Source organism: Panthera onca, chromosome B2, assembly GCF_046562875.1.
Source record: "Panthera onca isolate mPanOnc1 chromosome B2, mPanOnc1 haplotype 2, whole genome shotgun sequence".
Classification (NCBI taxonomy): Eukaryota; Metazoa; Chordata; class Mammalia; order Carnivora; family Felidae; genus Panthera; species Panthera onca.
In genome coordinates this window covers 34,322,760-34,343,976 of record NC_138343.1, presented here as the reverse complement: position 1 = coordinate 34,343,976, position 21,217 = coordinate 34,322,760, and the positions used below count along the sequence as shown (strand labels likewise).

Sequence of the window (21,217 nt, the reverse complement as noted above, 5' to 3'; positions counted from 1 at the left end):
CGCAGGCGCGCGCCGTCGTGGGGCGGGGGCGGGGCGGGAACTGGGGGGCGGGGTGTGCGCGGGCTTGGTTTTGGGCCGCGGCGGGAGCGGGAGTCGCCGCCACTCGAGTGCGCAGGCGCCTGGCGGTTACCGGTCTCGCCATGGAGCGGAAAGGTGAGCGGTGGAGCGGCCTCCGCCACGAGGGGCAACGGCCGGCGGGGCGAGGCCCGGGTCCGCGTCGGAGCTTTGCCTATTCGCCGCAGTCCGGTCCCCGGGCGTGCGGCGCCCCCCCACTGTGGTGGCGCCGCCCTTCACCCCCCGCCTCTGGGCTGCGGGTCCGCGCCCCTCAGCCCAGGCTTCCTTCCGCACCGGCAGTCATCGCCCCTTGTTCCCCGCCAGGCCGGCCCGCGCCTTGGGGCCGCTGCAGGGCCCGGCCCGCGGCCGGCGAGGCGGACCCCCGCCCGCCGGCCCCCTGACCCGACCCGAGCCCCCGCCGGCGCACCCCGCCCGGGCGCAGCTCTGCGCCCCGCCGGCCGCCCCTCGGCCAGGCCCCGCACCCGGGCCTCGCGCCCCTGCTGGGTCTCCACCCTCACCTTGGTCGCCTCCTTTACTCCACATTCGCCCTTCATCCATCCCTCTCTCCTGCAGTGCTTGCGCTCCAGGCCCGAAAGAAAAGGACCAAGGCCAAGAAGGACAAAGCCCAGAGGAAGTGAGTCTTGTACCCCGACATCCCATTCTTTGGATTTCCTCCCGCACCTCCTCTCCTCTGGTTTCACCTCTTGAACGTGCGCCGGGTTTGGGCGCCCTGCGGCCCCAGCCACATGGTCGCGGAGTGGCCTTGGAGGGTCGCACTCCGTGAGCCATGCGGAGCGGAGCTGATGTTGCCGAGGGCCAGGCCCGCTGGAAAGGGCTGTTGGAGGAGGACCAGAGCCCGTCCGGTCCGTCAGCTCCCCAACTCCAGAGAGGAGGCACGACCCCCCCCCCTTCCCCCCCCACCCCCCCCCAACTCCCGGGTCTGGGCCTCCCGACGGAGCTGGTAGATCATTATCTGTTTGTGAACTCTGGCCTCTCCCCCACCTGCTTCCCCGAGTCTTAAACTTGACTCCTACGTCTGCACGGTAGGCCGTCAGGGAGTTCTTAAGTGAATTTTCCGCATTTTGGTCTGCCAGCCACCCGCTCGCTTTCATAGAGGAGGGCATGGAGCTTTCCCCCTGGTCGGGCAACTTCCTGAGCCCGCACGGAGCGTCGCCTTCCTCGCCGTGGCAGGCAGACCACTGCGTTTCTGTTTCTTCTCTCAAAACCTCCAGCCCTCGCGCTGAATGCAGATGCCTTGTGGAGTGGGCCTCACGGTAGTGACGGGCAAGTTCTTTAGCCAACGCTCTTGGTGATTCTGGTTTGGTGTGTGAAGTGCCACATGTCCGGGTTTTACCAGCAGGATGCATAACCGTGGTTTTAAGCGCTGCTGTGGGAAACACAAAAGTTGGTCACATCTTGGGAACGCCCAGTAGAGGGCTTCTGCAAAGTGAGGCTTAGTCTAGAGAACTTTTATCTTGTTCTCACGTTTAATTGCAGTGGCTTGCAAATTGCCTTTAGAGAACAGTGCATCATTTTCCAGACACTCTTCCATTTCCTTGATGTTGTGTGGAGTTGTATACGGTCTCCTTCTTGAGCTGAGAAAACGAGCATTTCTGAGGTTTTCCTAGGTTACCTTTCTGAATGATATTATCAGATGCGTGTGTGTGTGTGTGTGTGTGTGTGTGTGTGTGTGGTTTTGGTGACGACCTGATGTTTGAGAATGACACATAATGGCTTATAGCAATAGAGCTAAAGTGGTAGGTGACCTCACCTCTTGCTCCATTTCTGTTAACTGTCTCATGAAATTTTTTATTTTATAAAGTGCTTGGTAACCAAACATATTTAAATGTGAGTTTATCTCCCTGTGTTTGCCTCGTGATTATCCACATATGGGTTGTTCCAAAACCAGTTTTTATTTATTAAAGAAAAAATGTTTTTTTGTTTATTTTTGAGAGAGACAGACCGAGCACAAGAAGGGGAGGGACAGAGAGAGAGGGAGACACAGAATCTGAAACAGGCTCCAGGCTTTGAGCTGTCAGCACAGAGCCTGAAGTGGGGCTTGAACTCACCAACCGTGAGATCATGACGTGAGCGGAAGTCAGATGCCCAACGGACTGAGCCACTCAGGCGCCCCTCAGAACCAGTTCGTAATCCCACATTGGTTTAATGGAAACAGCCGAGGAGCTAACCTGGTTCTTGTCTGCAGTGGGAATTTAAGTGTTACTCTTTTTTTGTATGTGCCTTAGTTTTATTATTCCCTGTGGAGCTGATAGGAATGTGCTATAAAACGTATTTTCTGCTGATGTAAAGAGATGGTAATTTTACTGTTCACTGTATTGTTGAGAAGTGATCTGTCTTGGTCTCTCCACATGGAAATTATTTTGTATTAACCTGAATCAACCTGTAACTTGGGAGGAAAATATATAAAGGTGATCATATATATATGTATTTTTAAAGTAGGCGCCACACCCAATGTGGGGCTTGAACTCATGACCCTGAGATCAAAAGTTGCATGCTCTACCAACTGAGCAAGCCAGACACCTCATCATCTGTTTTTGGTACCAGATAATCATTACTTTGGATTATCTATTTAAACCATATTCTTTATTTCTAAAGCCGAATATATGTGCTTTGGATTCTCTGTTACTCCTTCATTCACTGTTAGGTAATTTGTGTCCATTATTTTCACACTTGCACAAAAGCAAGCGAGTAGTACAGATAATCTAGCAGTTATTTTACGGAATATTTCATTTTGTACAACTGTTAATTCCTGAAGTTTTATATAAATGAATGACCTTCATTTACTTGCAGTTTCAGAGATGCTTTATTTTTGTCTTCAGTTAATGGTTTCTCTTGACAATTTTACCTTTCTTTTTTTGTTTCTCCAGCCTCCTTTTAAGTAGCTGAAATGTCTAATTAACTTGGTTAGAATACTGTGTCAGAAGTTCAAGCCCCACCTGACTCAGGTAACTTGACTCTGTTCCATGACCCCTGACTGCACTCTGGACTTCCAGTCCTTTTGCAAAGGCAAGCTGCTGGTTACCAGATTAGTCAGGAAGAAGGTCTAAAGAAGAAGCATGCCATAGAATTTGGTCTCCCAAGTGAGTCAGATCTGGTTTGAATTGTGATTTTGCCACTTTTTAGCAGTTTGACCTTGGATGAGTTAGTTAAGGAAATGGTCTTGGCTTAGTCATGATGACAACGGAGAAGTTAGAAAAACCAAGCATTTAAATGAAAAGTAAAACTGTAAGTAACGTCTTAGTAATTTAGTCATGGCGGGGTACAGGTGGAAAGGATTTCAGTCCCCTGATTTTGTAGATCTTAAAACTAGAACCTACATACATGAAAAATCATGTCCATGGAGCTGCAGCTGGTTGTAGCAAGGACAAAACTGGAATCCAGGGCCCCTGCCTTCCAGCGCAGTGCTATTCAGTATTTGTTTCCTTTGGGCTCTTTCACTGTGCTGAAAGATTTGACCTTGGGGGTTTTCAGTTGTCTTATTTGAAGAATTTTGTCTCCACTTCACTTTTTCAGACACTGTATTCCTATTTACTAAAATTAACTAGTTGATGATAAACTGTTTCACTTTACAGATAAGGAAATTGAGATTTTTCCAGATTACTTCCACAGAATATTGTAAAGCTAGTATTCAACCCTGGGTCCGACATACCCCAAACAAAGCCCTGGTACTAACCACTGCTGTCTCCCAAGTAACAGTTCCTTCTGATGTGTCTGAGGACAAACAAGGTAGAAACTGAGCAAACTAAGGCTTCTGTATAAGGTACCACAGGATGCCTGGGTTAAAGTTTAAGTACCCTTTCAGAGCCCCCTGGCTATGTCTCCAAAAGGATGTAATTCTTGGGGCGCCTGGGTGGCTCAGTCGGTTGAGCGTCCGACTTCAGCTCAGGTCACGATCTCGCGGTCCGCGAGTTTGAGACCCGCGTCGGGCTCTGGGCTGATGGCTCAGAGCCTGGAGCCTGCTTCCAGTTCTGTGTCTCCCTCTCTCTCTGCCCCTCCCCCGTTCATGCTCTGTCTCTCTCTGTCTCAAAAATAAACGTTAAAAAAAAAAAACAAAAACAAAAGGATGTAATTCTCTATCTTCCTTTGGTCATTCTGTTTTCAGTATATATACCAATAGGTGTGTGCCTTTATCCATTTGTCATAGCTCTTACAATTTAACACAGTTAATGTTTGTTCTTCATATTATTTTTTTTAATCAAATAAAAATTTTTTTTAATCTTTATTTTTGAGAGAGAGACAGAGCGTGAGCAGGGGAGGGGCAAAGAGAGAGGGAGACACAGAATCTGAAGCAGGCTCCAGGCTCTGAGCTGTCAACACAGAGCCTGACGCGGGGCTCGAACTCACGTACATCGAGATCATGGCCTAAGCTGAAGTTGGACGCTTAACCAACTAAGCCACCCAGGTGTCCTATTTTTCCCATTACTTCTATGGAACATACTTCCAGAATGGTATTCATATCTAATAATTACTTAGCTTAGGAAATTACTTTGGACAGTAATTTTTACTTACTTGCAGTTAAAGAACTGGGTTTAGTATAAATTTGGTAGTAAAACAGTTTGAGCTGGAGAAGTGATTTTGTTCATGTTAGTACTCACCAATCTGTGAAGTCAAAGGAGAGGAGAGATGGCTTTATTTCCTAATTTTCCAAAATATCTGATTATATTGAAAATTCAGAAGAAAGGATAGTTGAAAATTTCTTTTTTTTTTTTATTTTTGAGAGAGCGAGCGTGAACAAGGGAGGGGCAGAGAGAGAAGGGGACAGAGGATCCATGGCAGGCTCTGCACGGACAGCAGTGAGCCTGATGTGGTGCTTGAACTAACAGTTCAGATCATGACCTGAGCCAGAGTCGGATGCTCAACTGACTGAGTTGCCCAGGTGCCCCGATAGTTGAAAATTTCTAACATTTTTATACAGTACAGTACATGAACTTGAAACAATTTTTTTAAGTTAAATGGTTTTGGATGCTTTTTGTACTTACCAACGTACCTTGGAAATTGATTCTGTATCAGTTCCTTATAGCATAACCTTACTATTTTTTTAAGGTCTGCCTTTTCCACTAAGGCCTAGAAGTGGTTCTGTATCAGGACACAGTGAGTAGCTTCATCTAGATAGCATTCTGTTAAACGGGTATATCATAATTTATTTTAGTTAAGACAAAAATGGAATCATTGGGTATACTTTTCCCCAGCTAACCTTATCATGAATGTTTTTCATAGCATTAAATATTCCACTTGCTTTTAAAGGTTCCAGTATACATTGGTTCAAGTTTTTCACACTTCATAGCAAAGATGAATGGTCTTTTGGATAGCCATTGTTCACATCAGTGATTATTTACTTAGGATAAATTCTTAGGAGGGATATTACTGGTTATGTACATTTTAAAGGTTTTTAAATTCATATTGTCAACAAAATTTTCTCCAGAGACATTTACTAGTTTAATTAGGAATTAACTAATTTAGGGGCGCATGGGTGGCTCAGTCAGTCAGTTAAGCTTTGGACTCGGCTCAGGTCATGATCTCACGGTTCATGGGTTTGAGTCCCGCCTTGGGCTCTGTGCTAATAGCGCAGAGCCTGGAGCCGGCTTCAGATTCTGTGCCTCCCTCTCTGTCCCTCCCCCACTCACACTCTGTCTCTTTCTCAAAAATAAACATTAAAAAAAATTTTTTTTAAAGGAATTAACTAGTTTAATTTTCCTGTTCATTAAACAAACAATTTTTGCAGACCTCCTATATCCCAAGCAGTTTTCCATCCCTGTGAAAGAAAAACATCTTTGTCCTTGGGAACTTTATTTTCATGGGGATTGGAGACAGAATAAACAATGCACATAAGTAAATTGCGTAGTATGTTAAGACCATAAGTTGGAAAAATAGAGGAAGATAAGGGGAATTTGAGGAGTGGGGGTGAGGGTGCGGTTTTAAATAGGGTGATTGAAGCTGCATCTAGGTGACACTTGAAGGAGGTGAATGAAGGAGAACTGCTCCAGGCAGAATGTTGGAAGTGGGAATACTTTTGCACATCCTACTTGGCCACCAGAACTGGGGCATTGTTACTTGAAAATGTTGCCCAAATTTGGTAATCTATAAGTATCTTGTTTTAATTTCTTTTGTTACCGGTCAGGTTGACCATTTGTGGGATGTATTTATTGACCAGCTCCTATCTTTTACCCATTTTTGTATGGATTATTGATCATTTTCTTAATCTTAAGAACTATTTATTAAGAATATACCTTTTGTCGGAGCCCCTGGGTGGCTCAGTTGGTTAAGCATCTGGCTTCTGATTGCATGGTTTGAGTTCAAAACCCCACATGGGGCTCCCTGCTGCTATCAGTGTAGAGCCTGCTTTGGATCCTCTGTGCCCCGCTCTCTGCCTGTTTCCCACTCAAGCTCTGTCTCTCCCAAAAGTAAACAAACATTTAAAAAATAAAAAAGAAATACACTTTTTGTCATGTGGCAAATTTACATTTCTCGGGTTATTAGCCTTTCTAATTTCATTTATTGATTTTTAAAAAAATGGGCCCAATCCATCTTTTTCTTTGCTTTTTATCTTTGAAATTTTCAATGTGAGTTGTCATCTTAAAAAGGTATTATTTTTAATTGTCACTCCATTAAAGTACGTGCTTGCAAAATTACATTTCTAGAATTGTGGTTGTCAGAAATAGTTTCTTCTCTTTTCTTCCTCGATAAGTTTATATACGTTAGTAAATTTTGTTTACATTAGTCTTTCTGCTGCAGTGAGGCCCAGAGGCTTGCCAAATTACTATGTTCTTTAGATTACTTGAAACCAGCAACTTATGCAAATGCCGAAGTGGTGGGTGCTTAGGAACTCCTTTATTAAAAATGAAGAAAAGATGGGCTGGTCAACTAGACTTAGTTTTTATTATAATTTTTAGACCTGGCAAGATAAATGAGGCAGTGTTCCCCCCCCCCCCGCCCCCATCATACTTTAGACTTTTTGCTCGATACTTCCCAGATCTTCTCTATCACGAATGCTAGTTTGCAGACTAATTTTATTTTTATATTGGCTAAAGTATCATTTTAATGATTCTCTCACTGTAACTGAATTAATCCCAAGCAAGTAAGAAAATGGAGATAGTCAAGAGATTTTTTTGAACTCTTCCTTTCTAGTATGATGCAAATAATGATTTAGCTAAGAGATAAATAAGCAGATATATTTATAATCTTGTACATTTTTTTCATTGAATTTGGGACACAATCAGTTTTAAATTACACCATTTTATATGCCACTCAAAAAAAAAAAAACCACTACCAGTTAAACTGATACACCATTCGCTATAAGATGCTGTCTTGATTTCAGAGATGTGGGAATGGTAGGAAACCTATTTGTGTTTGAATCTGTGAAATGGAGTAATTCCAGTGATGTATGGCATTGGCAGCATTGTTGTCTTTTTAAAAGTTTAATTGTGGTGGTGCCTGCGTGGCTGTCAGTTATGTGTCCGACTCTTGATTTGGCTCACGTCGGGAATTCACGGTTTCTGAGATCAGGCCCTGAGTGAGGCTCCATGCTGACAGCACGGAGCCTGCTTGGGACTCTCTCTCTGCCTCTCTCTAAGTAAATAAAGAAATTTTTTTAAAAAGGTTTCTTGTGGAAAATTTCAAATATATCCAAAAAAGAAAGTAGCAAGATAAACTTTTTAAAAAATGTCTATTTTGAGAGAAAGAGAGAGCACGAGTAGGGGAGGGACAGCGAGAGGGGGAGAGAGAGAATCCCAAGCAGGCTTAGTGCTGTCAGTGCAGTGACGTGGGCTGGATCCCGTGAACCTCAAGATCATAACCTGAGCCAAAATCAAGAGTCGGATGCTTAACTGACTGAGCCACCCAGGTGCCCTGCAAAATAAACTTTTGTGCATCCATCTCAACTTCATCAGTTACTAACTATGGTTCATGTTTCATCTTTATCTTCTTTTTCTGCTCTACTCCATCTTTTTTTAATTTTTATGTTTTTATTTTAGAGATTGTGAGAGTGTGAGCAATGGAGAGGGGCAGAGAGAGAGAGAGAGAGAGAGAGAGAGAGAGAGAGAGAATGTTAAGCAGGCTCCATGCTCATCGTGGAGCCCAGTGTGGGATCCTACAACCTTGGGATCCTACAACCTTGGGATCATGACCTGAGTGGAAGTCAAGAGTTGAATCCTCAATGAACTGTGCCACCCGGGTGCCCCCCACCCATCTTACTTTAAAGCAAACCTCAGACATCATATCATTTTGTAAAATATGGACTCTTTTTTTTTTTTTTTTTTTTAATTTTTGAGAGAGAGAGCGTGCGCATGCGCATGAGTGGGGGAGGGGCACAGAGAGAAGGTGACAGACAATCTAAAAGGGGCTCTGGGCTGACAGCAGTGAGCCCAATGTGGGGCTCAAAGTCATGAACCATGAGCTCATGACCTGAGCCGGAGATGGGTGCTCAACCAGCTGAGCTACCCAGGTGCCTTTAAAATACGGACTCTTAATTTTCAAAACAGCTACAGTACTAATATAACACTCAAAAAAATTATTATTATTATTATTTTTTTTTTTTTTTTTTTTGAGAGAGAGAGAGAGAGCCTGTGAGTGGGGGAGAGGGGTATAGGGGCAGAGGGAGAGAGAATCCCAAGCAGGCTCCACACTCAGCACAGAGCCTGATGTGGGGCTGGAAATCATGACCCGAGCTGAAATCAGTAGCCATACGCTTAACCAGCTGAGCCACCCAGGCGCCCCCACGCTTAAAATATTTTGAAACAAGTCCATAATAGCAAATACCCAATCAGGGTTCAGATTTCCCTGCTAATTTTAAGTTTGTTTGAATCAGGACTTATAAGGTCATTATATTGCTGTTTGAATAGTCTCTCTGGTCTTTTTATCTATATGTTATTCATGGGTTATTTTCCTTGCAAATCTGTTTTTGTTTGCTTCGTAAGTGGCATTGTATACTTTGACCAGGAGGCACCTACTGACTGGTTAATTTTTGTGATGTTAGCGGCCACTGAGCATTGCCTAGATCCGTTTATTTTATTTAGTGTTGCAAAATGGTAATATTCAGTTCTTTAACTTATTAATTATATAGTTCTATAAAAAGGAACTTTACCTCATTTCTTTGGTGTTACCCCTAGAGACACTTTATATATAAGACACAGGATAAATACTTGTACTTTCCAAATTTCATTAATGAGTTAGAGTCCTAGCATCCTCCGAAATGACCAGTTAAGGTTAATTTTAGTATGAGCTCATAGCTGTAAACATATTTGTGGTTCAATCCATTGTAGTTGGGCTCCCCCCCCCCCCACAGTTTTCTGGAATTATAATTTACATACCATGAAATTCACCTGTTAAACGTGTACAACTCAGTGGTTTTTAGTATGCTCACAGAGTTGTGCAGCCATCACCATAATCTAATAAGTTTGAAACATTTCTGTCACCCCAAAAGAAACCCTTTACCCATTAGCTATCACTCCTCATTACCCCCATAGTACACCACCTCCAACCCTAGGCAGTGACTAATCTACTTTGTGTCTCTGGATTTGCCTAGTCTGGACATTTTGTATAAATGGAATCCTACAATAAGTGGTCTTTTGTGACTGGTTTCTTTAACTTAGCATGATGTTTTCAACATTCATGCATTTTGTAGAACGTGTAGTTGTTATTTTTATCGATTGTCCTGTCTTTGGCCAGTTGGAGTCCCTTCACGATGGCCCAGCCCCAAAGTCCATTTGATTCAATCTGAGGCATCTTTGATAGCTTTTTTGCTATTTAGTATGGCAGTTAGTCCAGATTTATCTTGTACGTTTTCTGCCCCAGACCAGAAAATAGCCCTTTCTCTAAGAAGCTTTTCAATGGGAAATGGAATTTCAGGATCACAATCTTAGGCACCTTTCCTAAAGTTATCGTAAGCACAGTTGTGGAAGAGCCCTGTGGTTCTGTGTACCTCTTACTGGAGAATTAACTTTGAGAGTTTGAAAAAACCCGTGAGATCAGCTATGAAGACCAGAGTATACAGTTTTTCAACTGCTTCGACAAAGAATGACTTCAGAAATTATCAGAAGCCACAAAATAAATTAAACACACTTTATTCATTTTCAGAGAAGTATAGTGGCACTGGACACAAAAGTCAGTTGGCAGGAGCTAGATAAATAAAAAGCACATTCATTAGTACCATGACATGCCTTCAGTTATATAGATGAAGACTGAGGCCAGGGGTAATTGGTTGCTATTGGGTAATAAATGTACTGGTGGCTTAAATGCCTTGAACAACATGGATGGGTATTTTAGGGTAGCTTATCACAAACTTTGAGAACATGTAATAGATATTTTAACTACCAGATGAGAAGTGTCACCTACCGTGGTGAACAAACATCAGTGCCATGAAGTTTGGTGTACCATGAGTCACGTTGATGACCATTGTATATTTAATTTACTCAGGTTCTAAATTCTTTGTACTGAGTGGCTAGTCATTTTTTAAAAGGTTGCCAATACTTTTGGGTGTGATTTTGTGAACTCTTGTTTCTTGACCTAAGGTAGCCTTATTTTGTAACTGATTATAAATGTAATTTATGGCAACTGTATCTTATTCGCTTTGCTCTTAATTGTATATAGTGCGGCTCCAGCTTGAGAAGGTTCTTGAATGTCCTTTCAACCTAGGAGTTTGATCAAAGATGTCAGCTTGTTTTTACACATGAGCTTGGTGGCAAGCTCCCTTGATACTCCTTTTCTCTTCTGTAACTACCTATGACTTTGAGAATAGATTTAACAGGAACTGTATTTTGCATTTTTCGTTGCTAGTATTAACAATATAATATGATTAAATTAGGTAACTTGTGCTCATGTTTCTAAGGTGGAAGGTTAATATAGATACATGCTTCTATGCTCCTTAGCAAAAAGAGCTTGTCTTTCTGAATCACACAGCCCCAGGTTCCAATTTGCCTCCAACGCCACTGGTGGGTGAACTTGGGCAATGTCGTTTGACTTCCTGAGTCTGACTTGCCTTATCTGTAGATGGTGAGATTCTGAGGGTGAAATTGCGTGTGAGTGCCTAGCCTAGTGCTGAGCTAGAGTAAAGTGCTTTGGTGGTTACTTCCTTCCTCATGCGTTCTTCCTTAGATGGATTTACCTTTGACTTTTCCTTTAATTTTTTTTTAATGTTTATCTATTTTTGAGAGAGAGAGACAGATCTGGCATGAGTGGGAGAGGAACAGAGAGAGAGGGAGACACAGAATCGAAGCAGGCTCCAGGCCCTGAGCTGTCAGCACAGAGCCTGATGGCAGGTCTCGAACTCATGAACCATGAGATTATGACCTGAGCCGAAGTCAGACGCTTAACCTACTGAGCCACTCAGGTGCCCCACCTTTGACTTTTATGTGACATTTTTTATTATTACTCATGCATCAAACTAATGGTTTTAACTTGTCAGTATTTCCTCTGTTGGGGTCTATATAAAGTTTAATTTGGAGTATAGTTGCCTAAAGATAAAGAACGGTTTATATTTAATTAACACCTAATAAACTTAGACACTCAAATTTTTATTTTGATAGGGCCAATTCCAGTGTGTCTCAGAAATTAACTTTAGCTTGTCAATTTGCAGAACAAAGAAATGCCTGTCAGGAAAAATATATATGGAAAAGTAGTGGGAGAATTTGAGTACTTATTAAGCTCTACTGTGTTTAGGTGCCGGAACTTAAAATAGTACCTTATTAAGTTTTTGCATTAGATCAGATACTTCAAAAGAGATGCAAAGATGATTTCAAGCAATATCAGCTCTACCCTATAAGAGGTTTATGATTTTTTTTTTTAAGTTTACTTATTTTGAGAAAGAGACAGCATGAGTGAGAGAGGAGCAGAGAAGAGGAGACCGAGAATCCCAAGCAGGATGGGTGCTGCCAGCACAGAGCCCAGTGCAGGGCTTGAAACCACGAGATCATGACCTGAGCCAAAACCAAGAATCAGATGCTTAACCACCTAAGCCACTCAGGAACCCCTGTGATCTATTTTTTTTTTTTTTTAAGTTTATTTATTTTGAGAGAGCAAGTGGAGGAGGGGCAGAGAGAGAGAAAGAATCCAGCAGGCTCCACACTCATTGCAGAGCCGGACTGTGAGATCCTGACCTGAGCCAGAACCAAGAGTTGGACACTTAACAAACTGAGCCATCCAGGTGCCCCAACAGGCTTTTGATCTTAAGGGAGATGAGTATGCAAATAGATCTTCTCTCAGTCTGTATTGGTTTTCTAGGGTTACTGTAACAGTGCCACAAACTGGGTGGCTAAACCCACAGAAATTTATTGTCTCACAGTTCTGGAGGCTACAAGTCTGAAATCAAGGTGTGAACAGGGTTAGTTCCATCTGAGGGCTCAGAGGTAAGGATCTTTTTCAGGCCTCTGTCCTTATTTTGAAGATGGCCGTTTTCTCTCTGTGTCTATGCATCATCTTCCCTCTGTGTGTGTCTCTATGTGTGTCCAAATTTTCCCTTTTTATAAAGACACTAGTCCTACGGATTAGGTCTCATTCTAATGACTTCATCTTAACTTGTTTACCTGTATAAAGATCCTATCCCCAAATAAAGTCACATTCTGAGATATAGAGGCTGGGACTCCAGTGTATCTGTTTTGGGGGGATACAGTTCAACCCATAACACAGTCCCTGGAAGACAATTCTCTGCACTAGGAGATCCTACAATTTTTTATTTTCCACAGTCGAAAGAAATGAAGACTAAAGTTTACAAGTAAGCAAACTAGAGTTGCTAGGGTGCTTTCTCTCATCCGCTTTTAGTTTGCCTTTTTTAAATTATTTATTTTAGAGCGAGAGAATCTAAGCAAGCTCCACACTCAGCACGGAGCCCAACACAGGGCTTGATCCCACGACCCTGGGATCATGACCTGAGCCAAAATCAGTAGTCATACTCAATCGACTGAGCCACCCAGAGGCTCCTAGTTTGTTTTTTGAAGCCAGAGCTAAATTATTTCTAAGACCCCAAACACATCATCCTCAAATCTGTTCTTCTGGATTTCACTTTTTTTGAAACATTCCAGAGTAAATTCCAGTATCCCTCACCTCTTTACTCAAAGGTCACAACTCTTATTTAAAATGATGTCTATGTATTGTTGTCCCCTTACCTTCATTTTTCTTCATAGCCCTTCTCATAGCCTGACATTATAGAACACGTGTCTACCTTAGAGATCTTGAGAATAGGACTTTGCTGTCCCAGCATTAGCTGTTCACCAACAGAAACTCAAGAACCAGGTAGATTCAGATATTTAGGGCTATTTTTTTGTTAACCTCCTGCTCAAATATAAACATGATAAAGAAAGACTCTGAGCTATTTTTTTTTTTTTCTTTTTGCTCATGGCTGCATTTCCAGTGCCTAGAAACGTACTCAACATACTTATGAGCACTCAGTAAAAATAAATTGACTAATGAACAGATATTTGCTTACTCCCTTTCCCTTATTTCCTACATGCAATGCTAAAATTTCTGTATCAGGCCCTGTACCAAGCATAGGATAAGCATAACCTCTATGTTCCCTATAAGGTACATTTTTTACTGCCCTCTTTTTTACACACTGGGCAGCTGAAGGACAAAGAGCTTCCTGAATTAGCAATTTATCCAAAGTCATGGAGCTCTTGCAAACTGTAGAGCCAGGATCAAACCTAAGTCTCTTGGCATCAGAGACCTTGGCTGTTGTAACCACTACCTCGACAGTGTCCCTGTATCTTTGCTTTCCACTCCCACTATCTTTTACCACCTTCTTGACAAAAGAATTTTTCTAAAGCACTGTTGTTATAGGGTCACTTTGTGCTTAAATGGCTTGATGACTTCCACATAAAATAGTGCTTGACATTTAAGGCTCTTCACAGTCTCTCTCCTTTAGGGGACTTGTTGTGGGGGGTGGACATGTAATGGACAATTGGAGGAGGATGAGTAATAGCTAGTGATGAAAGAGAAGAAACGTGCCTTGTGTGCATCTCTTTTCTAGACATTTGGGATACAGGCATTGAGCAAAATAAATGTCCTCGTGAGACGTACATTCTGGGAGTGTGGGAAAGAAGACAATAAAATGTCAAGTACTGAAGAAAAATAAAGTAGGGTAAGGGGGTAGGGGAGGGCATGCAGCCAACTCCTGTTTTATATAGAAGTGTCAAGAAAGTTCTGTGAAAAGGCAGTACCTTAAAAGAGATGTGGTCAGAGAGATGGGTTTGTGAGCCAGTGAAAAGTCGGATCATGAAAGACCTTGTAAGACCTTTGTGAAAACATCTGTTTTGAATGTAGTAGTTGCCCGGTAATGGTGGTTTATTAAAGATCACCAGTTGTGTTTTTGTTTTTTAACAAAATGAATGTTTTTTAACATAATGAAGTCTAAAATGCTGCCTATGGAAACCTAGGCTGCTGGGATTAGAAGATCACAGAGTGCCATCTAGTGGTTGTTTGTTGTAAATGTGGGTGAGCCTTCCAGATAGTAAGCAGGCTCTACAGTAGTTTGTTTTGCCAGCTCAGACATATAAATGGAAAATTTGGATGCCTGAAGAAAACTTTTGCTTATGAACTGTTTGAGAGTAAGTTGCATTGTCCCCTTTACCCCTGAATACTTCATGTATTGCCTTAAAACAAGGACATTCACTTACATAATCGCAATTATCAAAATAAGAAATAAGGCATTAATACAATATTATTATTTAATCTGGATCTTATTCAGATTTTGCCAATTGTCCCAATGAGCTTTGTAGGAAAAAAATTTTTTTTTCTGGCCTACTATCTACCTTAAGATTGTGCATTGCATTTAGAACAGTTCCATGGCCTGCCTTTGTCTTTCCTGGAATTGATATTTTTGAAGAATATAGGCCATTTATTTTCAGACTGTCCTTCAGCTTGGGTTTGTCTGTTTCCTCATGATTCAGGTTATGCATTTTGGTACCACCTAAGTTAATCTTCCTTGGTGAATCATATCGGCACAGCAGACATATCTGTCCCAGTATGGGTGGTGACTACCAAGTTTCTTCAGCGTATTATTATGGTTTTCTCTTTTGTAAATCATAAGTTCGTTATGGGGAGATATTTTGACCTGTGTAAATAACTTTTCCTCATTGAAATTTCACTGCATTAGTATCCATTATTGATTCTTGCCTAAGCCAGTTATATGACAGTTGCAAAACAGTGATTATATAATTCTCCCATTTCCTTATAGAGTTAATTGTCAGCATTTTGTTATTAGAAAAAACTTTTCCTTTTCCCCATTCATCATCCTAGTCATAATCATTGGTATGAACTTAGGGAATCTGTTTTTATTCGGTGAGTTTAATCCATTACTCTCACTATTTGATACTCATATTCTTTCATATTTGGCCAGTGGGAGCCCCTTCAAGGTGACACTTTATCTTTCAACAAGTCTCTTTCATTCTTTGAGTATTTACACTTTCTAGCACAATAGCATGTTCCAGATTCATCTTGTACTTTGCCTGCTCCAACCATGGGATCAGTCCTTTCTCTAAGGAGCCCTGGTTTATTTTATTTTATTTTATTTTATTTTATTATTTTTTATTCTATTCTATTTTATTTCAAAGGTTATTTTTGAGAGAGCGTGAGTGGGTGGGGAAGGGGGAAGAGAGAGCATCTCAGGCAGGCTCGACGCTTGTCAGCACTGAGCCCGACGAGGCTCTATCTCACGAACCTTGAGATCATGGCCTGAGCTGAAATCCAGATTGGACGCTTAACCAGCTGAGCCACCCAGGCACCCCAGCCCTGGTGTTTAGAAACCAAGATTTGGATATGATTTTAAGGTCTTAAATTTTTATGTTGGACAGTATGTTGGCATAGTAGTAGGTCTGTGACATCACAGTTCTTTATTTCCAATGGAAAGCTTAGGTGGCAGAACCTGTGATAACCTCCTCATGCCTGTTTGTTGGCATTGCCCCGCAGCGAGTAGGCTGTTTGGAGCAATGGTAATTAATGTAGTGGTAGTGAAACTCCGTATTTCTGTCCTTGACACAGTGCCATCGTAGCATGTGTGCTTAATACGTCACCTAAAATATTGAGTATGTGAGGACTCATTTAAATAATAATTAGTTCTCCCTAAACTAATATATAAATTTCCTACCTAGTGACAATATTCTGTTAAAACTAAAACAGATTTTAACTTTTATGGAAAAATACAAATGTTGAGAATGGTAAAAATTCTGAAAAGTGTAGTAATACGGGTGGTATGGGAACTTCCCAGATATTTTAAATGCTATGAAGTTATAACACTTAAAATTGCTTGATCCTGATGCCTGAATAGACAAGACAGTGGCACAGAATGGAGACTCCAAAAAGAAGTAAATACATGGGAATTTAACACCATATAAGTTGTGTTTCAAATGAATTCAGAAAAAAATGGATTCCAACTGCTGTTGGAAGAACTGGGGTAAAAAAAAGGTTATATTCTCACCCTGTTCTTAACATAAATAATTAGAGATGGATCAAAGATTTAAACATTAGAAAAGAAAACGGAAACCATGAACATGTAAGAAAAACTGTAAAACTTAAAACTGAAATAATCTTAGAGGAAGGCAGTCCTCCTAATCATGACCAAAAAGCTGTATATATAAAGACTGAAATATTTTATCCCATAAGAGTAAAAAATGTATGCATAGCAAAAGGTAAAAAGGAGAGTCAAAACCAAAGAAACGTTGGGGGGAGAAACTTTTAGGGGCTCTTGGGTGGTTCAGTCAGTTAAGCGTCTAAATCTTGATTTCACCTCAAGTCATGATATCTCATGGTTCATGAGAATGAGCCCCATGTTGGGCTCTGTGCTAATAGTGTGGAGCCAGCTTGGAATTCTCTCTCTCTCTTTCTCTCTCTCCCCCTCTCCCCCTCTCCCCCTCTCCCCCTCTCCCCCTCTCCCCTTCTCCCCCTCTCTCCCTCTCTTCCTCTCTCCCCCTCTCCCCCTCTCCCCCTCTCCCCCTCTCCCCCTCTCCCCCTCTCCCCCTCTCTCCCCCTCTCCCCCTCTCCCCCTCTCCCCCTCTCCCCCTCTCCCCCTCTCTCCCCCTCTCCCCCTCTCCCCCTCTCTCCCTCCCTCCCTCTCTCTCTCTCCCTCCCTCCCTCCCTCTCCCTCCCTCCTTCCCTCTCCCTCTCTCTCTTTCTCTCTCTCTCTCTCTCTCTCTCTCTCTCTCTCTCCCCCTCCTTTACTCTCTCTCTCTGTCTCTCTCAAAATAAACTTTACAAAACAAAACAAAGGAAACCTTTTGAACCTGTGCTCAAAGTGTGATGTTCATTTGGCATGCAGTTAGGTTCATTTGTTAGTGTTTGCATTCCATTTTGGGTGCTCCTCGCATCCTGGTTTTTATTTTTTTTATTTTGGGAGCCAAAGGACACACTACTGTGGTTCTGAAAGTCAGAGCTATACAAAATATCTACCCAGAAGTTCACTTCCTCCTCATCCCAGATACCCGGGCCCCATTCCCCTCTCTTTCCACCCCTTTCCCACTTGCCCATTGTTGCTTTAGTTTCTCTGTTAGTCCCACTGTGTTTCGTTTTGCACAAATGAGCAGGTGTGTGTATTTTTTTTTTTTAATAACCTCTTCTTTCTTTTATGGAAGGTAACATGGAATAACTTGTTTGCACTCTGCTTTTCCCATTCAGTTACTATTACACTATCCCAGGTTATAAAGAATTTCCTCATCTTTTTTTTTTTTTCCAGCTTCACAGTGCTCAGTTCTGTGCATGTACCACAGTGTATTCAACCACTCCCATGCGTGAGCGTTTAGGTTGTTTTCAATATTTTGTAATTACAAGCAAGGCTGCGGTGAATAGCCTTGTGCAAATGTATTTTCATTCGTGAAGGTGTATCCTCTAGGGTGGATTCCTAGAAGTGGGATTGCTAAGTTGAAACCTAATGAGATTTATAATTATTACCAGATTTCATTTCAGCAGGATTGTGCTGTGTGCATTCTCACTAGCAGTGTATCAGAGTGCCCATTTTCCAACAGCTTCACCAGCAGAATGCTTATTAATTTTTGGCAGTCTGATAGGTGAGAAATGGTGTCTTGGTATTTAATTTACATTTCTCTTTCAGTGAGTTTGACCTTCTTTTCATATCTATGGAGGGTCATTTTTACCTCTTTTTGTGAATTGTCTGTTCTCCATTCAACTTTGTTATTTGAAAAAAAATTTAAGCCTGCAGCAAAGTTAAAAAAAAATGGTATGATAACCTGTAATCATCTTCTCCTGTGTTTACTTATTGCTGACATTTTGCCGTATTTTTTTCCATCTTTCTATACCAAAGTACACAATTTGATGACTTTTGGCAACTGTATGCATCCGTGAAACTACCACAATAATCAAAGTACAAAAATTTTTGTTGTGCCAGATGTTTCCTCAAATTTTCCTTTTTGCAGTCCATCCCTTCCTACACTGCTGGCCCCAGGCAGTGACTGATCTGTTCTCTGACACTACACATCAGTTTACATTTTCTAGAATTTTAGGGGCGCCTGGGTGGCTCAGTCGGTTAAGCGTCCGACTTCGGCTCAGGTCATGATCTCGCAGTTCATGGGTTCGAGCCCCGCCTCAGGCTCTGTGCTGACAGCTCAGAGCCTGGAGCCTGTTCCATATTCTGTGTCTCCCTCTTTCTCTCTGACCCACCCCTCTTCATGCTCTGTCTCTCTCTGTCTCAAAAATCAATAAACGTTAAAAAAAAAATTAGAATTTTATGTAAATGTAAATACACAGCATGTATTCTTCTGTATTTGGCTTCTTTCATCATGATGACTTTGACATGCATCCATGTTTTATCTATCAGTAGCTTATTTCTTTTTATGGCTGCGTAGTATTCCAGTGTGTGGCTATACCACCATTTGTTTCTCCATTCACTTTTTGGTGATCATCTGGATTGTTTCCACTTTTGGGCCTCTAATGAAATAAAACTGTCTATGTGGTATTTGTTGTTGAAGCATTTGGAAGTGGCAGGTCTCATGACACATCATCTCTAAATACTTCAAGATACATCTAACAATGACATTTTCCTTTAATAAATGCAATAACATTATTACACTGATAATGATCACATGTAAGAAAGTGAATATTAATTCAATATCATCTAATACTCCAACTATATTTATATTTTAGTATTTTCTCATATATGTCTTTTATACTGTCTTTCTTTTTTTGGATCTAGAATTTAGCCAGGGTTCAAGCATTACATTTGCTTATGTCTCTTTATCTTTAGTTATGTCTTAGCTTTCTGCAAAAGGAAATATTCCAGGTTCTCTATCTGCTGTCCCTGCCCCAGACTGGAATCTCCCATTTTTCCAAAGACCTCCCCCCACCCCCTTGTGCTTTTTAGTGAGGAACTATATTTGGAAACCGAGGTCTAGATGCTGGTCCTGCTCATTGCTATTAGGGTTCTGTTGTTTCTAGGCCCTTTCAGTGGGCCTAGAGGGTGGAGCTAGGAAATATATTTAAATATATATTAAAAAATAGGTAGGTAGGTAGCTTATGGTACTTCCAATTCAAATGTACTATGGGTTTTCTTCACTTTCTCCCATTCTGTATTGACATATCCCTTCTTTGTTCTCAATGAATCTATATTCCTTTTTCTTTCAGTTACACACAAGTACTTTCAAGATTACATGTCACCATCAACAGTCAATTAAGTGCAAGATTTCTTTATAGTTCTTTAAGTCCTCATGATAATATCCCACTTAAGGATGCATAGACAACTGTCCAGAATTAATTTTTCCCTATGTTTTATTCATTTATTTTTTTCATCTGTTTACATTTAATTTTAGGTTTGATTTTTTTTTTTTTTTTAATGTTTATTTATTTTGAGAAACAGCATGAGCAGGGGAGGGGCAGAGAGAGAGGGAGAGAGAATCCCAAGCTGGCTCCTCAGTCAGCGCAGAGCCTGACGTGGGGCTCGATCTCATGAACTGTGAAATCATGACCTGTGAAATCAAGAGTCAGGTGCCCAACCAACTGAGCCAACCTAGGCTCCCCTTTAAGGTTTGATTTTTTTTTTTTTCCCCCATCAGTTTTTTCTTTTCATTTCAGTAATTAAAACGTTGTACATGGCTCAGGAAGTCGATTCCCATCCCTTTCTCGTTTTTCTTGTTCCCACCCACTGCCTAAAGGTATAACCATTTCATTCATTTCTGACTTATTTTTTGTAAAAATGAGCAAGTATTATATATTATTTTTCTGTCTTGTACATAAGGCAATAAGCATACATTCTTTTGCACTGTACTGTTTTTCTCCTTAACATTGTATTCTGGAAATCACTTTGTACCTGTTCTTAGAGATCATCATTCTTTTTATGGATTTCCAAGTTTTTTAAGTTCTTGCTTAACTTCAGAGAAACCCCAACTAGAAATTAGAATTGATACATATGAGTGTGATGATTGCAAGAAAGGTGATTAGGCACAGGAGTCAGTACATCCTTAGGCAAAGAAATGGCCTGTTTGCTTCTATGTTTTAGGTAATAATAACTATTTACAGTGTATATAGGATTGCCTGCTTTTTACTCTAACATTTTTATTTTTTTTATTAAAAAACTTTTTTTTAAATGTTTATTTCTTTTTGAAGGAGAGAGAGAGAGAGAGACAGAGCATGAGCTGGGGAGGGGCAGAGAGAGAATCCAAAGCAGGCTCCAGGCTCTGAGCTGTCTACACAGAGCCAGATGCGGGGCTTGAACTCATGGGCTGTGAGATCATAACACTTTCATTTTTACTTAAGACAACTACCAATGTGATCAACTTGAATTATAGGGCTTTTTACCATCCTTTGAGATTCTGTGTTTCCCCATCAAGTTGGCAAAAAAACAAAAAATAATATATGGCATTGAAATGGAGAAACAGTCATACATTGCTAATAGGAGTGTAAATTGATATAGCATCTGTGAAAGGCGATCAGTAGTATGTATCAAAAAGTAAATTAAATTGCACATACCCTTTGACCTGACTTTTCCGTTTCTAGGCATTTGTTACACTGATATACATATCCATGTGTAAAAAAGTATTAAATACAAGGGTTAGTAGTTAGTGACCGTAGAAGGAAACGTCCCACAGAATGCATACTTTTTAAAAATTAGGGTATATCATGCTCCCATTAATAATGAAACACCTGGGGTACCTGGGTGGCTCAGTCTGTTAAGCATCTAACTTTGGCTCAGGTCATGATCTCACAGTTTGTGAGTTCA

The 21,217-nt window shown here is 41.2% G+C and overlaps 1 protein-coding gene across 1 annotated transcript in view; it reads left to right on the top strand.

Moving 5' to 3' along the window:
- The first annotated feature begins 65 nt into the window (after positions 1-65).
- SRPK1 (SRSF protein kinase 1) overlaps positions 66-21,217 on the top strand; it is an 82,054-nt gene continuing 60,902 nt past the window's right edge. The window contains 3 exon segments of the mRNA XM_060615310.3: positions 66-216; positions 219-507; positions 509-688. Of these exon segments, the coding sequence (XP_060471293.1) occupies positions 141-216; positions 219-507; positions 509-688 (545 nt within the window). The 5' untranslated portion in view covers positions 66-140.